The sequence below is a fragment of the Bolinopsis microptera genome, chromosome 7 (genome assembly GCF_026151205.1).
Source record: "Bolinopsis microptera isolate Bmic1 chromosome 7, MBARI_Bmic_1.0, whole genome shotgun sequence".
In the NCBI taxonomy this organism is placed as follows: Eukaryota; Metazoa; Ctenophora; class Tentaculata; order Lobata; family Bolinopsidae; genus Bolinopsis; species Bolinopsis microptera.
This window is the reverse complement of record NC_087078.1, coordinates 20,016,606-20,039,381: the sequence shown is the minus strand read 5'-3', so window position 1 is coordinate 20,039,381 and position 22,776 is coordinate 20,016,606. Positions and strand designations below refer to the sequence as shown.

Genomic DNA, 22,776 nt, shown 5'->3' with positions numbered 1-22,776 from the left:
TCACATTTTTGGTCTCGATACTTGAATGTACTACTTACATACTTTCAAAAACTACTATATATAGTAGTTTTTTATAGTAGTTTTTTATAGTAGTTTTTTATACATACAGTAAAACCCCGATTCACCGTGCCCCGATTTACCGCAAACCACGATTTACTGCGGCTATTTCCTTCCCCCAAATTGGGCTTAACATGCATAATCATGATAATGTGAACAAACAAAATCCCGATTTAGTGCAAACCCCGATTTACCGCGGTTGTTTCCTTCCCCCAAACTCAGCGGTAAATCAGGATTTTATTGTATTAGGCTTGTCCGCCGTGGTTCAAGTGATCGGCGGCGGCGTTGACCAAAATAACAAAGGGGATTAATCGAAACGAGATGTTTACCATGAAGTGGTTCAGTCACCGGAACCAAGATGTAATCACAGAAAAGGAAATAAGAATTCACGTAGATATTTTCATTCAATTCCGCTCAAATAGCTCTATATTATATTAGGACGCAATGAAACTATCGGACCACGATGTATGGGGACTTGCCACCCCATGGCAACATTAAAATATATCGACTCTGTTACATCGTTTCCTGTTAATATAAAACTCTGTTACAAAATGAACTGGGATCTGGCAATATATCGTTTTAGATTTGTTTGGAGAGCTAGAGGCGAATCATACACAGTTTAGGCTCTTGAATCTTCAAATAAATCATCTTTAGAGAAACTACTAAATATAAAATGTTAGACTCAAAACTTAGGTGAACCAAGATTATCATAAAAATCTTAAAACTTTATACAACAAGATACAAGATACAAGGACAGGTCTCTCCCACAAGTTGGGATGGCCTGAGGTGCTTATCTCTTTTCAGTAACCCTAAGCCACTCTGTGCCGAGGCACTATACTAGCTGTAGGGGGGTTAGTCCTACGAGCCACAGAGTGTGTATCACCAGCCGAAGCTGTACCAAATCACAGCTTGGTAACTGGCCGACTTGCATCCGACCGGATTTGAACCCGGGCCTTCTGCTTGGAAGGCGATCGTGTTACCACTACACCACCCAGCCGACTTTATACGAATCTTAAACTTTATACGAAACTTCATAGTTCATATGAATGAAAATCTATTTATATCAGTACATTATCACTATCTACGGGTGTAAGGCTGTCAGAATGATGCGGCTGTCAGAATGAAGTTTTTATCAAAAATCAAATTACGTTGTTAGAAACTTTATTTTGGGCATATTAAACAGGTTTGCATATACTAAAAACACTTCCATCACTGAAAGAAAGGCTAAAAATGATTTATCACTGAAATATTTGGAAATACACTTTCAAATTTTGACATTGCATAAATATGAGGCAGTTTTGTGATCTTGTTGTTAAAGTTATCCCTATAAGACCTGGTACTGGTATATCAAACAACTCTAAAAGTATGCATTCATACCCTAAAAAACCCTCAATAAACATGTGTTAACAAATTAAAACAGAAAATTCAAACGGCTGTCAGAATGATGGTATGGCGGCTGTCAGAATGATGATATTCTGCATTCAAAAAAAGTTGATCAAAAACATCAGTAACAACCGATACATAAAAGAATGTGTTTATTTGTGTTTTTAGTATATGCAAACCTGTTTAATATGCCCAAAATCAAGTTTCTAACAAAGTAATTTGATCTTTGATAAAAACTTCATTCTGACAGCCGCATCATTCTGACAGACGTACACCCGTAGATAGTCAGTATATTTATAACACATTGCACAACTTTTCAAACAGTAAAACATCCAAACAAAGCTGGGAAGAATTGCAACTACACTAACTGAACACTAACAGAACAATCCATGGTTCCAAGCTCTCTCTCATAACTGCTTGAACTTCAATATGTTGGGCTCACAGAACAGCCGGCAAATCCTCCTTTGTCCATGACCACTTTAATACTCCCGGTCATAATTTTCATGACGCCTCCATTCAAATTATTGATTTTATTGACCCTTCCTCTACTGAAGACCCTCGTCTGGCCTTAGCTGACAGGGAACTTCTTTGGATTAATCTCCTGAGCACTGCTCACCCTCTAGGTCTCAATGACAACATAAAAGGTTCTGGTAATATTTCTAAAAGCAACTTTAACGATATTTATTTTAAAAGTAAAATAAAAAGATATAAAAGAGGACATGGCAGAAAAAAGAAAAAGAAAAGCCATGAAGATAGAATATACAAAAGGACTCTCACTTTAAGAGAGATAGACAATAAATATGAAAGTTTAAAAAGAAAAATGTCTGAAAGCAAATACAACTTTTATAAAGATATAAGCAGCCTTCAAAAAGGCGAGCTCAAGCAACTTAGCTCTCATTCCCTCTGCAAATCTGGAGCCATTTTCCTTGTTATACAATCTTTTGCTGACCAAGACAGCACTTCTTCTCCTAATATCACCTCTGTTAATAGCGAGTTTATCACTTTTCACTATTGTTCTAAAATATTTGATAAACTCCGAATAGAATCAGTCATTCGTGATTCTAGGATCTTGACTCTTCTCCCTCCAAACCTTACGCCTTTCCTTCCCTTAAAAGTTTACTATAAGTACGATATTCCTGTCGGGCGTAAGCTTTTTAATTATAATAGATTCCTTAAATCACTTGATAATACTACTATTTCCTCCATCCTGGAAGGTGATTGCCCCTGTTCCTGTAACCCTTATTGCTATCAGCCTCGAGGCCACATCATCACCGGTGACCTTGCTTTCATTGAGCACGAGGATTTAAGAGGCATCATGAGTTACGGTACCAAATTTAGGGAACCTGTGTATGTTCCTCCTGAGCAAATCTTGGAGAGCCTCAACGAGTGTTCATCCAACTTCGCCACCCGTATGGCTAGGAATCATGGACTTTCATGCTTGGAATTCCAGGATTGGAAAGATGAGGTCTCCCGGATCTTCACCAATCGCCTTAACTTCCTCTCCTCCTCCCCATAATAACTTCACTCCCTACAATTCCATTCTACAAAGGGATGATGTTAAATCTTATCTCGACAGTCTTTCTTCTTCTTTTATTATTTGCTCCGTAGATAAAGCTTCAAATAATTATGTTTTTGTCTGCAAGAAGTTTTATCTTTTAACCCTTCTCAACGAACTTGGCTACCATCTCACTTCTCTAGAGTGTCGTGGAAATTCTACTTATCATCCGGTTAACTCTGTAGAGAATGATATTATTCAGGAACATGTGAACTTCATTAAAGATAACTTTGATATTCGTGTTTCTGAGGACAACCTTTGTCTACCGAGAATCTTTTGGATTCCTAAACTTCACAAGAATCCTTATAACTATAAGTCTAGATTTATAGCTGGGGCCAGTAAATGTACCACTAAGCAGATATCAGTTGTAGTCAACAAAGCTTTAAAAGTTTTAAAAGAATACTTTTCCAAATACTGCAACTCTATCTACAACAATACTGGAATTAACTGCGACTGGAGCATTAACAGCTCTAAACAGTTCCTGGAAAGGCTGCCTAGACTAGAGATTTTTAATATGCAGGTATACGACATTACCACTCTGTATACCAATCTAGACCTTCAGGTTGTACAGTCACTGCTTTTCGAGCTAATATATCTCCTCTTTAGTAATACGAATAAATTTATTTGTGTTTCTCTGTATAAGAACAACAATTTTTCTCTAAAAAGGAATGTAACGGATACTTATGTTTTTCTGCTGATAAACTCAAAACAGCTATTACATTTATTCTGTTTAACACTTTTGTTTGTTTTGGGGATCAGATTTTAAGGCAAACGAAAGGCATTCCCATGGGAGGGAATTCTAGTAGCCAGTTCGCTGATCTTTCGCTAGGGAAGTGTGAATTCAACTACATGACACGCCTAATCAAAGAAAAGAAGTTCGGTCTCGCTAAGCTCCTCTCAAGAAACTGCAGATATGTCGACGACCTCAACACCATGAACTATTTGTATTTCTCTAACCTAATCAGGTCCATTTATCCACCTGACCTGCTTATGGAGAGGAGTGGTGACGACAATAAATCCGTAAACTATTCGACATCAACATCTCGATGAATAACTCCGGACACGTCGCCACCAAGCTTTACAACAAACTTGATGACTTCAACTTTCCTGTGGTCATGTACATTGTACATCTTTCCTAACAGTAATATTTCCTCTTCTTTTGGTTATAATGTTTTTTACGGTCAGGTCCTTCGTTACTCTTCCATTATCTCTGACCTTGATTCTTTTCTGTGTTCTACCAACACCCTTTATAGGACACTTCTTTCAAGATGTTATAATGACAGACTCCTGAAGAGTAAATTCAGAAAGCTTCTGAAAGACCGACCTAGTATTCTGTACAAATACAGTATACTTGATGTCAGCGACATCCTTGACATCACATTTAACGTGGACAGGTGATCACTGACGAGTGATTGCTAGGGGGTCTTGGCACATTAAAACCGGTACAGGTATTAAACCCCCGAAACCGGTGTGCCAAGTCATCTGCTGATGATGTTCACATAACATTATTTCCTCTCTCCTTTATTCCTTCCGTCTTTTCTTATACTTACAGTTCAGTTACTTTATTTCACCAGGTCTACCTAAGGATCAATTATTCTTTGGTGGGGTTTCACTTCTGGTATTGGCTTCATTCCCGTTCCTTTTCCTTATTCTTTATACTTATTTTTTTATATAGTTTAATGAGATTTCAAGCAGTTATGAGAGAGAGCTTGTAACCATGGATTGTTCTTCAAGTTGAAGTTGACAATAACATGCAATAAATATAATTGGGGGCCTAGTGCAGTAATTGGGGGCCAGCATTGGAAAAAGTTGTAGTGTGTAAAAGGTCATACTTGTCAATTAGTTCATACACACAGCTAACATAGGCCCTAGAAATACCTCACAGCCCAATATATAAAATTTAAAAGTGTACTATTCAATACGGCTGTCAGAATGAAGGTTTTCTAAATTTCGATTATTGACTTATACCAAAATGCCAGGAATTTTTGATTTGGGTCTGAATAACGCTGCAGATGTGTTAATAACGATAGAGGGTCTAAAAAGATTCCCAGAGCCATGATGGAAAAATGGGGACAACTTTGTTTTGGAAAACTTCATTCTGACAGCCGCAGTCTTCGTTCTATGTTGTATAATTCCCAAGGAATAGTGATTTAGTTGACAAAAGAGGTGATATGGTATTGGTATATAATTTACCTAACTGCCTGCAAGTCCAATATAAACCAAAAAGTTTTTTTTTTTGTAATGTAGGCCTCAAAATACAAAACTTCATTCTGACAGCCGTAGTCTAAAAAGGGGTATATTTCATGCCCATTTTTTTCCCTTTTACTGGCAAATTTAAACAATTCCAAACCCCGGGAAGGAAACTTTCTCTAGTTTTTAGGTGTTTGTGAAGTTTCTGGTTTAAAACAGCTGTTTTTAAAGATTTTGTGGCTTTTATAAAAACACCTTCATTCTGACAGCCTTACACCCGTATATAATATATGGGCAATTCCACGATAACGGTAACCAGTAACAAAATAATAAAGTTTGGAGGTGGTTTGGGAGAGATAGAAAATCTTTAAGGTATTTGACCATATTTTCAGGGGCAAAAAACCGTTTGTTGATATCTAGCCTAGTTTAAAAACTGTAGCGCGTCAAAGTTGACTTAAATTTAGTGTATCTTTAGTGTGAATATCCAGTTATTTTCCGAAAGATTTTAGGGAGCTTTATTAATCGTAGAATTCAATATTTTATCCTGTATATCAACCTAGTGGGCTTCAGATAGAAGCCCAGCCTAATTTTGAGGGCCAAATTTCTTTACTTTTTGAGTGTCTTATGATCAAATTTTTCCTCTTCGCGTGTGAATAACGCTACCAAATAGTGAAAAATGTTTTACTGTGGCTACACTATAAGTCTGTTTGATTCGTAACTCTCTCTCTAACGGCAACTTTAGTCATCTATAAAGGTCAGAAAATTTCATTCGTTTTGTCACACTGGAAGTGCAAAAAGTAGGGGTAGTGTGATTCACAGGTAGCGTAATTCACAGCTTGGTAGTGTAATTTACACAGCGGAAAATTAATAAAACAAGTGGTTTAAATGCTTTGTTGTGAAATAAATTGTACTTTCAATACTTTCAGGGCAATTCCAGGGACCTATTTTCAACAACTGCCTGAAAGTGTTGGTAATTTAATCGAAATTAGGGTTCCGCCAGGGCAAAATGTGCCACTTTTAGACCTTAAATCGCAAAAATAATGATTTTTAAATGGATTAGGACATCAAAATTGATTTGAAAGTGTTTTATAGTCATTGTTAGGTCTAGGAACACTTATTTGAGTAATTTAAAGGCTTATTTTCAGAAAATATCAGCAATTTGGGGCTAAAATTACCTTATTTTCTTGTCACGTAACTAAATTTTGCTCAAAGGAGCAGTGTTTTTGCCCCAAAAAATTCTAATTTTTATCAAAAACCATCTATAGAGGTATCAAATTAAAGCTCTTGATGACCTCTTCACATTAAAAACACAAAGAAGTAGTTTAGAATTGATATAAGTGATAAAATGGTCTAAAAATGGATTCAAAAAGTTATAAATTTCGCCCAATTTCTGTCTAATCATGAACCTTTGAGAGCTCATAAAAAAATCATGCCACAATATTACACTGTACATTTTTCTAGGATTACTCTAAATGTCCTATACTTACAGATAGATCAACTTATAGATGCTTACCAAAGTTAATTTGCAACTTATTTTTGTAGTTTGTCCTAAAAAATGGCAAAAAATTGTCAAAAAATGCAATTTTTGACAAAAAATGAGGTAAAATTAATATTTGAGGTCAAATATCCATTTAATCACTCTAAAACCCTTTTTAAACGTTATTTTGGGGCAAGATATGCATGTTTTGTGGTATATCATACCCCTTAGTCATGCCTATATCTTATGTCTACCTCGCATAGGCGCCCGGACCACTGTGGTATGGCAGTAGGGTGTAATCTACACCATTACCAGTATCTAATTGGACCAATTAGTAGTCAATTTAATTTAAAATTAGTAATAGTCAGTCTACTTCACCATTTTACAATAGCAGCAACCAAATCAAGAACAAGCAAACATCAATACAACGCACAAACAGAGCAACTGGGCAGAGTGTGAGTTACACTACGTCCAAATGTGAATAACGTTTACTTCCTATATTGTCCCTGTACTACACACATTCCACAAATTTATGTTAGGAAGGACATAGGAAGTTGAAAAAATGTGTACTTTATTGTGATCAAGCCTTATTGTAACTTCTGCTATTACACTGGGGCACGAATTGCAATTTTAAGGCAAGATTTCTAAAACACCAAATTATGCCTGTGAATAACGCCTACTTTTTAAAATGCTGCTCACATAAAAAGTATAAGAGATAGACATTAAACTTTTGTTGCCACATCATCACAAACGTTTAAACTTCATTCTGACTTTATATTATCATGCTGCTAATGTTAGCCTACAATTAGCATGCAATTAAAAGCTAAATTTTGTGCAAAGTGTGAATTACACTACGTGGAATTGCCCATTATATATATATATATATATATAATATATATCACCTATCTCTAATTCATCCAGTCTGATAGTTGTTTGGAACTTAAATTATCACCTCTCGAATCTTGATACATATTCTTATATAAAAATGTAATTATAAGATAAGTCTATGGGTGTAAGGCTGTCAGAATGAAGGTGTTTTTATAAAAGCCACAAAATCTTTAAAAACAGCTGTTTTAAACCAGAAACTTCACAAACACCTAAAAACTAGAGAAAGTTTCCTTCCCGGGGTTTGGAATTGTTTAAATTTGCCAGTAAAAGGGAAAAAAATGGGCATGAAATATACCCCTTTTTAGACTACGGCTGTCAGAATGAAGTTTTGTATTTTGAGGCCTACATTACAAAAAAAAAACTTTTTGGTTTATATTGGACTTGCAGGCAGTTAGGTAAATTATATACCAATACCATATCACCTCTTTTGTCAACTAAATCACTATTCCTTGGGAATTATACAACATAGAACGAAGACTGCGGCTGTCAGAATGAAGTTTTCCAAAACAAAGTTGTCCCCATTTTTCCATCATGGCTCTGGGAATCTTTTTAGACCCTCTATCGTTATTAACACATCTGCAGCGTTATTCAGACCCAAATCAAAAATTCCTGGCATTTTGGTATAAGTCAATAATCGAAATTTAGAAAACCTTCATTCTGACAGCCGTATTGAATAGTACACTTTTAAATTTTATATATTGGGCTGTGAGGTATTTCTAGGGCCTATGTTAGCTGTGTGTATGAACTAATTGACAAGTATGACCTTTTACACACTACAACTTTTTCCAATGCTGGCCCCCAATTACTGCACTAGGCCCCCAATTATATTTATTGCATGTTATTGTCAACTTCAACTTGAAGAACAATCCATGGTTACAAGCTCTCTCTCATAACTGCTTGAAATCTCATTAAACTATATAAAAAAATAAGTATAAAGAATAAGGAAAAGGAACGGGAATGAAGCCAATACCAGAAGTGAAACCCCACCAAAGAATAATTGATCCTTAGGTAGACCTGGTGAAATAAAGTAACTGAACTGTAAGTATAAGAAAAGACGGAAGGAATAAAGGAGAGAGGAAATAATGTTATGTGAACATCATCAGCAGATGACTTGGCACACCGGTTTCGGGGGTTTAATACCTGTACCGGTTTTAATGTGCCAAGACCCCCTAGCAATCACTCGTCAGTGATCACCTGTCCACGTTAAATGTGATGTCAAGGATGTCGCTGACATCAAGTATACTGTATTTGTACAGAATACTAGGTCGGTCTTTCAGAAGCTTTCTGAATTTACTCTTCAGGAGTCTGTCATTATAACATCTTGAAAGAAGTGTCCTATAAAGGGTGTTGGTAGAACACAGAAAAGAATCAAGGTCAGAGATAATGGAAGAGTAACGAAGGACCTGACCGTAAAAAACATTATAACCAAAAGAAGAGGAAATATTACTGTTAGGAAAGATGTACAATGTACATGACCACAGGAAAGTTGAAGTCATCAAGTTTGTTGTAAAGCTTGGTGGCGACGTGTCCGGAGTTATTCATCGAGATGTTGATGTCGAATAGTTTACGGATTTATTGTCGTCACCACTCCTCTCCATAAGCAGGTCAGGTGGATAAATGGACCTGATTAGGTTAGAGAAATACAAATAGTTCATGGTGTTGAGGTCGTCGACATATCTGCAGTTTCTTGAGAGGAGCTTAGCGAGACCGAACTTCTTTTCTTTGATTAGGCGTGTCATGTAGTTGAATTCACACTTCCCTAGCGAAAGATCAGCGAACTGGCTACTAGAATTCCCTCCCATGGGAATGCCTTTCGTTTGCCTTAAAATCTGATCCCCAAAACAAACAAAAGTGTTAAACAGAATAAATGTAATAGCTGTTTTGAGTTTATCAGCAGAAAAACATAAGTATCCGTTACATTCCTTTTTAGAGAAAAATTGTTGTTCTTATACAGAGAAACACAAATAAATTTATTCGTATTACTAAAGAGGAGATATATTAGCTCGAAAAGCAGTGACTGTACAACCTGAAGGTCTAGATTGGTATACAGAGTGGTAATGTCGTATACCTGCATATTAAAAATCTCTAGTCTAGGCAGCCTTTCCAGGAACTGTTTAGAGCTGTTAATGCTCCAGTCGCAGTTAATTCCAGTATTGTTGTAGATAGAGTTGCAGTATTTGGAAAAGTATTCTTTTAAAACTTTTAAAGCTTTGTTGACTACAACTGATATCTGCTTAGTGGTACATTTACTGGCCCCAGCTATAAATCTAGACTTATAGTTATAAGGATTCTTGTGAAGTTTAGGAATCCAAAAGATTCTCGGTAGACAAAGGTTGTCCTCAGAAACACGAATATCAAAGTTATCTTTAATGAAGTTCACATGTTCCTGAATAATATCATTCTCTACAGAGTTAACCGGATGATAAGTAGAATTTCCACGACACTCTAGAGAAGTGAGATGGTAGCCAAGTTCGTTGAGAAGGGTTAAAAGATAAAACTTCTTGCAGCTACATACATGCTACATGAAGAGGTCTCCTCCTAGTCGTTGGAGTGGCCTGCATCACACACATTTCTTCTACGGCGTAACATGTTCCTCCATTCCACTCGCTTTAGAGCCAACTGTTTTACTGCATCTCTGCTGATGTTATCGACACCTGTAAATTCAGCCGCATCCTCGAGTACACAGGCCATCCAGCCTTTGCGGGGTCGTCCTCTCAGTCTCTTTCCATAGTTTGGTTTCCAATCCAGTAAGAAATTGGGAAACCGCGTCTCTGGCATTCTGACAACATGTCCGTACCACCTTAGTCTAGCCGCACCGATGAAAGTTTCGATAGACTTAATTCCAGCACGCCTGAGAACTTCTTCATTGGAGACATGGAAGAACCACTTTATCTTCAAGATTCTTCTCAGGGAGGTCAGATGGAAGACCTCAAACCGTTTCATCTGCTTCTTTGTTGTGTTCCACACTTCGGCTCCATATAACAGAATAGTAATAACAGCAGCCTTGTAGATACGGATCTTGGTGGGCGTTCTTATAGTTCGACTGTTCCATATCTTCCAAAGCTGATGGAACGCACCATTAGCACGCTGGATCCTGATGTCAAGATCTCGGTCAATGGTACCATCCCCACTGATGTTGGCACCAAGATAAACAAAGTTGCTGACCTGTTCAACAGGTTCTCCCTCCACTGTTAGCTTTATACTGTCTCTTTCGGTGTAAGGTCGCTGGGACGCACACTTGCTGATCGCCATGCATTGTGTCTTTTTAGCGTTGATCTTCAACCCAGCATAAGAGGTGTAATAAGCTATAAGATCAGTGGACTCTTGCAGCCCTTCTTCAGTATTGTCTATCACTGCCAGATCATCAGCGTAGTCACTGTCCATGATAACTTTTTCATCTGCACCCTTTAGTTCCTTTTGCAGTACAGCACCATGACTGATTGCCTTGTGAACCTCGGCCAAAAAGATTCCAAAGTTCAGACAAAAATTAAATACAGGGGGGCCCTGGATATCACCCTGTCCAGTGCCCGAATTAACAGAGAACCAATCAGACATTTCACCATTAACCCTGACAGCACTCATGGTTCCGTTGAAGAATGCCTGAAAGATTCTAACATATTTCTCAGGAAGTCCATAGTGTCTCATGCTTGACCAAATAAACTCTCTTCTGATGGAATCAAACGCTGCCTTAAAATCAATGAAATTAACATAAAGTGGAATGTTAAACTCAATGCAGTTGTGAATAATGGTGCGGATGGAATAAATCTGATCAATACATGAGCGGTTCCGTCTGAACCCACACTGATTTTCCCTAAGAAGACACTCCATTCCAACATCCAGCCTCTTAAGAAGAACCATTTGAAGAACCTTAGAAGACGTTGCCCTAAGAGTTATACCCCTATTATTGCAGCAGTATGAGGTGTCTCCCTTCTTTCCGATAACCACTATAACACCTTTAAGCCAATCCTCAGGGATCACCTCTTCCTCCCAAACCTTTTTAAACAGTAGCTCTAGTTGGCCAACAAGAGCACTTCCACCATACTTAAGTTGTTCATTAGTTATCTCATCAACCCCTGCACTTTTGCAGTTCTTCAGTTTCTTTAGAGCATAACTAATCTCATCTCTAGAAGGAGGTCCATCAGAACAAGAAAGGTAGTCAAAACTCGGTTGTGAGGGCACACCATCGAGGTCATCAAGATTGGCATCCGATAGTGGAGGATTTAAGAGCTCAGTAAAGTGCTCCTTCCACCTTTCCTTCTGACAGACAAAAACATAATTATTTGAAGCTTTATCTACGGAGCAAATAATAAAAGAAGAAGAAAGACTGTCGAGATAAGATTTAACATCATCCCTTTGTAGAATGGAATTGTAGGGAGTGAAGTTATTATGGGGAGGAGGAGAGGAAGTTAAGGCGATTGGTGAAGATCCGGGAGACCTCATCTTTCCAATCCTGGAATTCCAAGCATGAAAGTCCATGATTCCTAGCCATACGGGTGGCGAAGTTGGATGAACACTCGTTGAGGCTCTCCAAGATTTGCTCAGGAGGAACATACACAGGTTCCCTAAATTTGGTACCGTAACTCATGATGCCTCTTAAATCCTCGTGCTCAATGAAAGCAAGGTCACCGGTGATGATGTGGCCTCGAGGCTGATAGCAATAAGGGTTACAGGAACAGGGGCAATCACCTTCCAGGATGGAGGAAATAGTAGTATTATCAAGTGATTTAAGGAATCTATTATAATTAAAAAGCTTACGCCCGACAGGAATATCGTACTTATAGTAAACTTTTAAGGGAAGGAAAGGCGTAAGGTTTGGAGGGAGAAGAGTCAAGATCCTAGAATCACGAATGACTGATTCTATTCGGAGTTTATCAAATATTTTAGAACAATAGTGAAAAGTGATAAACTCGCTATTAACAGAGGTGATATTAGGAGAAGAAGTGCTGTCTTGGTCAGCAAAAGATTGTATAACAAGGAAAATGGCTCCAGATTTGCAGAGGGAATGAGAGCTAAGTTGCTTGAGCTCGCCTTTTTGAAGGCTGCTTATATCTTTATAAAAGTTGTATTTGCTTTCAGACATTTTTCTTTTTAAACTTTCATATTTATTGTCTATCTCTCTTAAAGTGAGAGTCCTTTTGTATATTCTATCTTCATGGCTTTTCTTTTTCTTTTTTCTGCCATGTCCTCTTTTATATCTTTTTATTTTACTTTTAAAATAAATATCGTTAAAGTTGCTTTTAGAAATATTACCAGAACCTTTTATGTTGTCATTGAGACCTAGAGGGTGAGCAGTGCTCAGGAGATTAATCCAAAGAAGTTCCCTGTCAGCTAAGGCCAGACGAGGGTCTTCAGTAGAGGAAGGGTCAATAAAATCAATAATTTGAATGGAGGCGTCATGAAAATTATGACCGGGAGTATTAAAGTGGTCATGGACAAAGGAGGATTTGCCGGCTGTTCTGTGAGCCCAACATATTGAAGTTCAAGCAGTTATGAGAGAGAGCTTGGAACCATGGATTGTTCTGTTAGTGTTCAGTTAGTGTAGTTGCAATTCTTCCCAGCTTTGTTTGGATGTTTTACTGTTTGAAAAGTTGTGCAATGTGTTATAAATATACTGACTATCTACGGGTGTACGTCTGTCAGAATGATGCGGCTGTCAGAATAAAGTTTTTATCAAAGATCAAATTACTTTGTTAGAAACTTGATTTTGGGCATATTAAACAGGTTTGCATATACTAAAAACACAAATAAACACATTCTTTTATGTATCGGTTGTTACTGATGTTTTTGATCAACTTTTTTTGAATGCAGAATATCATCATTCTGACAGCCGCCATACCATCATTCTGACAGCCGTTTGAATTTTCTGTTTTAATTTGTTAACACATGTTTATTGAGGGTTTTTTAGGGTATGAATGCATACTTTTAGAGTTGTTTGATATACCAGTACCAGGTCTTATAGGGATAACTTTAACAACAAGATCACAAAACTGCCTCATATTTATGCAATGTCAAAATTTGAAAGTGTATTTCCAAATATTTCAGTGATAAATCATTTTTAGCCTTTCTTTCAGTGATGGAAGTGTTTATTTGTGTTTTTAGTATATGCAAACCTGTTTAATATGCCCAAAATAAAGTTTCTAACAACGTAATTTGATTTTTGATAAAAACTTCATTCTGACAGCCGCATCATTCTGACAGCCTTACACCCGTAGTCCAAAATACTGAAAGTGAAAATGTTCAACAAATTTATTAAAATTAGTTCATCAAACGTTTTACGTAATTGAAAACATTTTTTATCAGAATATATTTTTGAAATATTTTGAAAATTTACTTATTATTTAATTATTTAATTAAATAATTTTTCTTTATTAAAAAGTTATTAAAGAAAAAGTTGTTCTTCTCTGTTTTCTAACCACACTGCTTTAAACTAGAATCTTCTTAGATATTCAGAAGTTGACTTATTTGCGGAAACCCAATGTGGTAAAAAGGTGGTAAAAAAGTGGTAATTGTGGATTTTGCTGACGTCAGAAATTTTGGGAACTCTCTGGAATGATTTCTGGGACCTGTCCGCGACAAATATCGCATTTTCCTTTAAATCCGAGGACTGAATTCGCGTATTTTTCTTCAAATCTGCGGGCTAAATATCACGTTTTCTATAAGTATATGAAACCAATCACATCCACAGTCTTCCGAAATCCGAATGTGCGGACTTCGAAAACCAAACAAATATTTCCGGCTCATAATGATCAGGGTAGCATGAAACATGAACAAAAGTAGTTTCCAGAAAAACTTCATTGCATTCATTGATCACAGGCTAGCTATACATCACATCTCCGCATGCAACCCTTGCGGCTGACATGGTAACGAACGAAAGGAAGGAAGAAATATGACAACGTATTCAGACCCACCTACCGCTATCCTTGCTGTCTGAGGTCGTTTGTCCCTACTGCAATCACGACATCTGAAACGTTCTCGAACTCTTGGGAATCTGGGTTAGTGAGGTTGGAGAGTGTTGGGCAGTGAACACTGGACCCTGGAAGTGCGGGACCGAGTGTTCCTTTGCCGTCCCCAAACTTGATCTTACCTGAGGAGTTGGAATCACCTAAAAGTTTTACGGAAACTCGGTCAGATCCTGTGGGACTCCACTTCCACTCCTCTCGATCCTCTCTACCCTCACTCCCAACTGACTCAAGCTCTCTGACTCTCTGTTCAAGGTTCGACTCGCTCTGCTCGATCTGCACTACACGCTCTCTAAGTTGAGTTACAGAACTAATATTCGTATTGGAATGCTCTTCAAGAGCTGATAAACGTTTATTAATATCTTGAAGTTGAGGATTAATCTCACTTAGATGTTGATCAAATTTACTGTGCAAGCTAACAATAAGAGATTTTAAATCCGTAAGTTCGGACGGGTTATCACTTGCTTTATCAACATCAAAACGAATACTGGACTGAAAGTTGTGAGTAACTGGCATTTTAGCCGGAGGTTCTTTGCCAGATTCACTAGTTATACTATCAGAACTATTTGCACTTGAATTTAGAGCACGTTTAATAGATTCACTTTGAGAGAAAGCACTGTCAGAAGAAAAGTAAGAATCAATACGAGGAGTATCGTCAGATTTAGAAAATGTGAATATCGATTTTGAACCCATCAGATAACAGATAAATCTCAAATGTGACAGTTAAATTGACTAATTAATGGAATGTCAAAACAGGTAACCGTTGATAGATCGTAGATTAATAGCAAGGTTGATAGAAGCACTATTAAGAATTTACACTAATGTACGGGATGTACGGAATATTCCAGAAAATGTATAGCTATTTGGTAAAGGTGGCTTGAGCAGCGCAATTCTATAAGTTAGCTAATCTAAGAGATAAGAAAAGACCAACATATAGATAATTGTAAATCAGCACTGCTGAAAAAACTGCTGTTAAAACAATCATTGCACGTGCACGTGCACATTTCAACTCCGTTACCATGGTTACTTTGCAACTACCTATTGCTCGTCTAATTTGCACGTGGGCGGTCGTACAGACAAAAACAATTCTTTGAATTATAAGTAAGACTAGAAAACCCGTGGTCACAGGGAGGAAGCTAATAGTATTTTTTGTTAATAAGTTCAAATCGCGTCAAAAAATATCCTACACAACCAAAGATACAGCCGATTAAAATGTTGCTCGCACTAAACACAACGTAATATCAACAAAACCGATAAAAATGCCGTTCTAACAATTAAATATTTGCACGTGCACGTGCGTGTAACAACCCTCGTTACCATGGTTAGATAGACAGATAGACAGATAGACATTATACAGCAGAAATAATTCTCTGAATTATAATATAGATAACTTAGTAGACAGCTTTTTAAGTGTGGTAGCTGTTAAACAGGGTTCTTTGTGCTCGTTCCATCGCAGGAAGCTGTGTCACTTAAGTCATGACATCGGATTTTAAATCCTGAAAGTCGTTGATAATATGAAATTTAAACGATTAACAACAGCTATCTTATGGATTGCGCGAACGCCGATCCACTAAACAGTAGTTTCTCAACTTTTTTCACTCATCAGTGTTGAATTGGCGGCATGCCGCGCGCGACGGCATGTTATGGCGCGCACGCTACTACTGCTTAACTACCTTACTCGGGAATATTATGACAGGGATAAAGTGGTGGGTTTTGGAAAATTCCGCCATATTTTTCCCGGTCATTAATTTTCCCAGTCATAAATTAACCTGCTATAATGTTCCCGAGTAAGGTAAACTAATAGTAATACATTTTGATGCTTGGTGGGTTTTGGAATATTCCGCCATATTTTTCCCGGTCATTAATTTTCCCAGTCATAAATTAACCCGCTATAATATTCCCGAGTAAGGTACTTTTTTCTTTTCCGGACAGCTTGGGCATTGGGGGTCCTTCACATATTACGTAATCGATATTTTAGCAGTTTTTACCCCTTCCCCCTCCGTAATCAACCCTAATCAAGACCCAACCCCCCTCCTGACAGCAATATTACGTAATCATGGACTGACCGCCCTGACTTTTTTCCCTAGAAAACACTTTTCTCTACGTTTCATACTATCATGATGAGCCGAAATCATTGTTATTATATCCGGCCAAGCACCTTCTAAACTACTTACTATTATATCCGGATATTCGATCAATTTCTAAATTTTATCACTATCAGAGTGAAATTTAATGGAATTTGAATTAAAATATTGTCAAATTATTATTATTCTAGAGGGCAAAAAATAAAGAAGTTTGATGTAATCAATGACCAACCCCCCCCCCCCCCCCCCCCCGTAATCAACCGTAAGTATTTGGAAACCCCCCCCCCCTCGGCTGATTATGTAATATGTGAACGACCCCTTGTCACTTGTGAGCTTGTCGATTGCACGCTTTTTCAGATGGAGTTGGTTTAAAATCCAAAATCCAAAAATAATAGGCCATTTAAAGACCAAAATAAATGAAATTTGAGTTAACTGGAGAGTTTCTTCCTTCAACTAAAGGCAACTATAACTGTGCTCAGCTATGCTTGTTAAAACAGCAACCCGGACCTGGGATAGCACAGTATGATGGGATAGAGATCGTACATAACAGAGATCGTACATAACATAACAGCAGGGTGTCAGAGTTATGTAGATATAAGGGACCAAATTCAAAATTGTTCACAAGTCTTTCCCTTTGTTTCATAGGCGCCATGGCGCTATTTACTGGAATTAATCCTGTGTAACTCTTGAATTCTTTTTAGCCAAAAGTCTTGATTAAGCTCCTTTATTGTATTCAGATTCTGATAAACAATCTTTGGCGTTTCCTTTCGCCGTCACAACCTTGACTAGCTGTGCTTCTGGATTGTGATCATTGCTAGGATTGTACAGATCACTTTCAGAAAGGCTTAGTGAGTGGAGGATGTTTCAGGTCACTTCATATCACGCTCCACGTTCAGATAGACGTTATAAGAAATGAATCCTTTTTGTGGCACCATTTTAACCTTTTCATAATTTTGACCGTTGATAATAGTGCTCCCTCAAAAATGTCAACAAAAATTACAGAAACACTTATTTTTACTCTATTTCGATTAAACAGCTCTTCCTGTATTTATGCAGTAAAACTGCTTTGATTAATTGTAGGACACATTTGACATTATTTGAACTATTGTTCTTCATAACTTTACAAAAGATAAATTATTTCAGACATCGCAACGGAAACACAAGCGTTTCGATCCGAGAAACTCCGAGTTACATTGAAAACTCGGCTGATGCTACCAAATTAAAAAACAGGGACTCAACTTTTGACATATCGGACTCCATTTCTACGACATCATTATCAACCGTCGATGACAATAAACCATTTGTAAGTATCCATATTTTAGTCTATAAATATTAAATATCTTGACTTTCTTATTCCACTAACCATTTTACTTCCTTTATCTTCAAATAGATTTCCTTGGAGGGTTGCCACAATCTTCATGCTATTCTCTTGTTATTCTCTTTGGGTTGCCACAACCCAAAGGCAGACATCTTCTCTTGTGGGCCACCCAGATCCAGCCTCTTTTTAACGTTTGTTTTATATCTTTGTTTTTTCAGCCGAGGAAAGTATGGGACGAGAACGAGAGATTGCCTGCATGTATCATTCCCCGACCTCAAACATCACTGAAATCAGATCCTTTGAAGGCCTACAAGAAATATGAGGTTTCTTGGAATCAGCATAGTGGTGAGACTAACATACTTTCGTTATCATAATAATTGAATAATATAAAGTTCGGTTCGGCGAAAAATTCCTGGTTCAGTCGTTTCCTAGTATTAATAGGAATTAATAGTAAATAAATAGTAAATAAATAGTAATTTAACAGTAAATTGTGACATGTTATAAATATTCACCTGCATAGTTGGTTACATAATGCTCCAAAAATAGCTCTGAAATATGAGTGACTTTAAATTAAGCTTTATTAATAATACCTCATAACTTGACAGGTTATTTCCTAAATTTATTTAATATGATTTTGGTCACTCCCCACAAATTAAACAACACTCCCACAGTGCCAGGCCAGAAACGTCACACAGCTCTTAGGAGTGCTATAAAGCGTCAGATGATGGAATGTGATCTCGCTCCCTTCGTTCCTCAACAGAGAGACGTCTCCGTCAACAAATACCAGGTAAGTACAAACTACAAGTATATACGTTCTTCAGGCTGTGGGCGCTTGCCAGGGCCCTGAAACAGCGTACCTATGTGACGACCCTGCATTGCTACTTCATCTCATTTTCCAAGCGTACAATTTATTGCTTGTAGACCGTGAGCACCAAGCGAGCTGCCACGGGCAGACGTGGGTCATCAAGTACACGTGGGCAGACACGTGGGCAAACACGTGGGCAAACACGTGGTCTAATCAGAACAGAGCATGAAATGAAAGTCGCTGTCTTACCAGTCACCCGGTACATATTGAGCCCATTGTGAGACTGTGAGATTACATTGTTCGTGTTGACTCACGGCATATCATTCTTGCTGTTCACACCCATGAAATAACCATGAACAATCCAGGTGCCAACCAGCAAGAAAAGAGAACGGCTAAGATGGGCAGTTCGCAACCAGATGATGGGATAATATTTACACGTGGGATAAATATGTGCACGTGCGCGTGCAGCCTTATCTTCAGTCAAGCACAAGAATTATTTCGCTCTCTGGATTGTTTGTCCATCTAAGCTGCCACAACCCTAGGTTCATTTAATCAGAGTTATATTCACGATACAGCCTATTATGGCACACAGATGATTTGATTGGCTTTGTTTTCTTGCTGACGGGGGTGTTAGCTGTTTATCATCATGGGCCATTATTGATTGATGTTTTCCAGACTTTCATAAGACAGTCCACACTTGTGACTAATATTATTCACTGACAGCGACAAAATTTTGTACCACATTTTTTGTATCACTATCATTGATACGTATATCTGCAGATCTTTATTGCTATATTAATATTATGCCAAATATTTACAAAATTGATTTGATTGACAACAGTTCCGCTTGTAAAGTTGTAACTAAGTAAATAAACATTTTATTTTATCCGGTAACCTTTTTTAAATTTTGTTTGTGGGATAAATATGTCTACAACTTAAAAAGAGAAACAATATTTTTTTTCAAGAAATAAATCCCTGTGCATTCCGGCTACATTTGTTATGGCTCATGCTTAAGCTACTCATACAATACAAAGTTGCATCATTCAATGTATTCTTCTGCTCACACGACAAGCTTGTTTAGGGCTCGGGTAACTGTTACGGTTAAATTTAATGTTATCTTAAGCTTATGCTTATTGTGGGGCTAGGGTTCCGGTAAGACTGTTTCTTCCGGTTACAAAACCGTAAAAACCCAAGTCACGTGACAGCGCGCTGTCGAGTGAAATTGAATTAGTAATCGTCTTCCAGCCGACAGATTATTATTAATATTACGTAATCAGTCGAGGGGAGGGGGGTTTCCAAACGCTTACGCTGGTGTAATTCTGACACAATAGCTATGTGTAGAACCGATAATACGGAGGGGAGTGGGGAGGGGGATCAAAAAGTGATTACGTGCCGTACATTGTGCTTTTCACGGAGATCAATTAATGCAATGAATACAGAATACAGAATATTTGATATTAGACAGCGTTTTTCTAGCATAAATCGCGCATTTATATAATTTACTTTTAGTATTTAGAATTTAGATATTGTTTGGGTTAGGGTAAAAGTTGTTTGGATCTAGGTGCATTTACGTTAGTCACAAGACAGCGCCGGCGCGGCTGTACTTTCATTAATAGTGACATCAATTAATCATTCTCCTACGGCACAATAATCGTGGTCCTATGGCTATTCAAAATTATTTCCAAAGTGGCCTCGCCGCTTCGCAGCATCATGCTCGAGAGAGGGCCACACGACGGCCGACGCATCAAAGCCAATTTAATGGCGAGTAAAGCAATTAATTAATCACGATTCTTGCCAATGCATATTCTCATATTCAATATTTGTTAGACTATTATGACTATGCACTTGCACTATGGCCATGGCACATGGGTTTGACCGACAAGGCTAAGCCGCGTACGAATTTATTCATATTGTTTAATTTTATGCTTCGCCAGCATTAGATTGTTAGCAGAACTGAAAGCTCTAATCTTCGTTATAACGATGTACTACTTATATAAAGACAATCGAAAAAGATAAATAACCACTCGGTATTTTAAAGTAAAACTTTACCATTTACATACTTATATGATGTACATTGTACAGTTACATTGTACAGTTATTTTATTGAGTTCAACTTCATCCTCACTTACATCATGTCATCCACATTTCACTTTACTTGCAGTGATTAGCTTATGGACGGCAATATTTGTACGGGATTTCCCCTTACCAGGCGCCTGGCTCACATTCGTTTCACATAGACCAGGAAGCATTGACATGAGCAGACTGAGATGTTTCATGAACGCAACTTTTATACAAAGTCATAATAACAATTTAAACTAAGACAGTTACGTAATTTGAAAGTTCTAGAACTATTATGGTCGATCTAACTCTGACAATTACAAAGAAACAAAATGTGGTCGCCCACAAACTTAAACTAGAGAGATTGGGATTGATAACATGAGCGTACTGAGTAGTAGTCATTTAATTACCAACAACAATCTAACAACAAATCACATGAAGTTAAACCAAAAGTAATGTTAATTAAATTTCATAATAATCAAGCTATGCACTACACTCTAACATACGCGCTTTTAAATTTTAGCCAAATATTAATGGAATCTTAAAGTTTTATCCCTGATATTAAAAACATCCATCAGGACTCAGGATTCAGGACCTCCCAAACTTTCGAACTGCGGTGTAACCCACTGGCTAGCAGAGAAGTAATAATTATGAAATTAGTATGAAAATATAATTAAACCCAAAATTTACGAAATTTCACCTCCAAATTGTTCTCTGTCAGATTACAATTTAACAAGCAATTTTGATTAACCACAATCATCTAGGCATATTTTTACAAATCTTAAAAATCAAACAATCGTGACTTTAGAATGTTCATGAAAGTTCAAACAGGTTACCGTACTCATTATTATTACCTAACTAAATATCAAAGGCTATAGTCTGACAGAAGATAATTTATACGGTTGATTTTGAAAGTCACCATCTCCCGAAACATAATCACTATCATATTATAATGAACAGTATCTGAATGCGTGTATTTCTAGATGGTGTTGGCACTCGCCACCCAAATATTCCGAGCCAGTTAATCTCGATGCAAATAAATTGGAATCGTTCCAAATCATTCATCATCAGGACGATCATCTTCGTTGGAAACAGCCTCACGTTTTCTCTAGATTCCCATCCGTTCCATTTTCTCCTCTTTTGCTCTGCGACTATGACACAGCTGCGGAAAAATATCAACAAAATATTCACGATTTGTTAGGAATCCAGAATTATCCAGAATTATCCAGAAATAATCGTCGCTTTATGTGGTCGATAGTATTTGAAATTATAAGACTGAATCACACGTGTGTGCGACATTTTCCGAGTAATTTAAATACTATCGAACCATCGAACCATGAATTTTATTGTTGCAAAGTTTTCCGTTTAAGAATCAGCCTTACCGTTTTTTTTGGAATGTATGTTTTGAGGAATTCGTCTATCGCAATGTCACCGTTCAGGAAATTCTCCGCTATAGCCTGAAATAAGGTTTTGTTTGATTGATAAATGATAATGCGATATGAAGGACGGAGGTATTCATCTGTTGAATTTCTAAGATGCTTTTAAATTTCGTTTCTAGTGATTGATTTTCATACATCCTTTAGACTGATGTGCGATGAGTCAGCAATGTTTCTCTGCTAAAATAATTGCTCTTTTGTCGGTGTTAATTTATTACATTGTCTGTTTGATTAACTTTAATTAGCAGGACTACCGATTTTATTTTAATCTTCCGGAGAAACTATCCTGAGGTGATTGTTTCATTGTGTTCCGTCTAGACATGCCACAATCAGACGTCTGAAGTTTGATCTTATCTAACTTCTCCAACCACCGGAAGGGTATGTTCAATAATACAATTTGAGATGGAATAATCAATTTATAAAATGCTTTCAAATTTAGTTTCAGTTGATTGTTGGCATATTTCTTATACTTATAATAGACGAACGAGTCGGCTGTGTTTCCTTAGTAAAATAATTGCTTATTTGTTTACATTTCTTCGGGGTTAATTTTTCTCATTGTTTAATGA

At 37.3% G+C, this 22,776-nt stretch overlaps 2 protein-coding genes across 2 annotated transcripts in view; one reads left to right on the top strand and one right to left on the bottom strand.

Annotated features, from left to right (window-relative positions):
* The first annotated feature begins 17,243 nt into the window (after positions 1–17,243).
* LOC134818796 (uncharacterized) lies at positions 17,244–19,586 on the top strand. Its single transcript, XM_063828442.1, has 5 exons — positions 17,244–17,272; positions 17,737–17,896; positions 18,130–18,256; positions 18,583–18,698; positions 19,082–19,586. Exons 1-5 carry the CDS (start codon positions 17,244–17,246, stop codon positions 19,142–19,144), a joined length of 495 nt encoding a protein of 164 aa, XP_063684512.1. The 3' UTR covers positions 19,145–19,586.
* A 2,170-nt stretch (positions 19,587–21,756) lies between these two features.
* LOC134818093 (vacuolar protein sorting-associated protein 37A-like) overlaps positions 21,757–22,776 on the bottom strand; it is a 45,938-nt gene continuing 44,918 nt past the window's right edge. The window contains exons 7-8 of the mRNA XM_063827512.1: positions 22,157–22,231; positions 21,757–21,936 (exon numbers count right to left, since the gene is read on the bottom strand). Coding sequence (XP_063683582.1) covers positions 21,883–21,936; positions 22,157–22,231 — 129 coding nt within the window. The 3' untranslated portion in view covers positions 21,757–21,882. The remainder of the gene's footprint in view (positions 21,937–22,156; positions 22,232–22,776) is intronic.

What these genes read in the sequence shown, in the direction of transcription:
- LOC134818796 (XM_063828442.1), top strand. Translation starts at nt 17,244, where the DNA reads ATGGCGCTATTTACTGGAATTAATCCTGT. An exon ending in TTTACTGGAATTAATCCTGT is followed by an intron (nt 17,273 to 17,736) that starts GTAACTCTTGAA and finishes AAATTATTTCAG; the next exon opens with ACATCGCAACGGAAACACAA. An exon ending in TCTCCGTCAACAAATACCAG is followed by an intron (nt 18,699 to 19,081) that starts GTAAGTACAAAC and finishes TGAACAATCCAG; the next exon opens with GTGCCAACCAGCAAGAAAAG.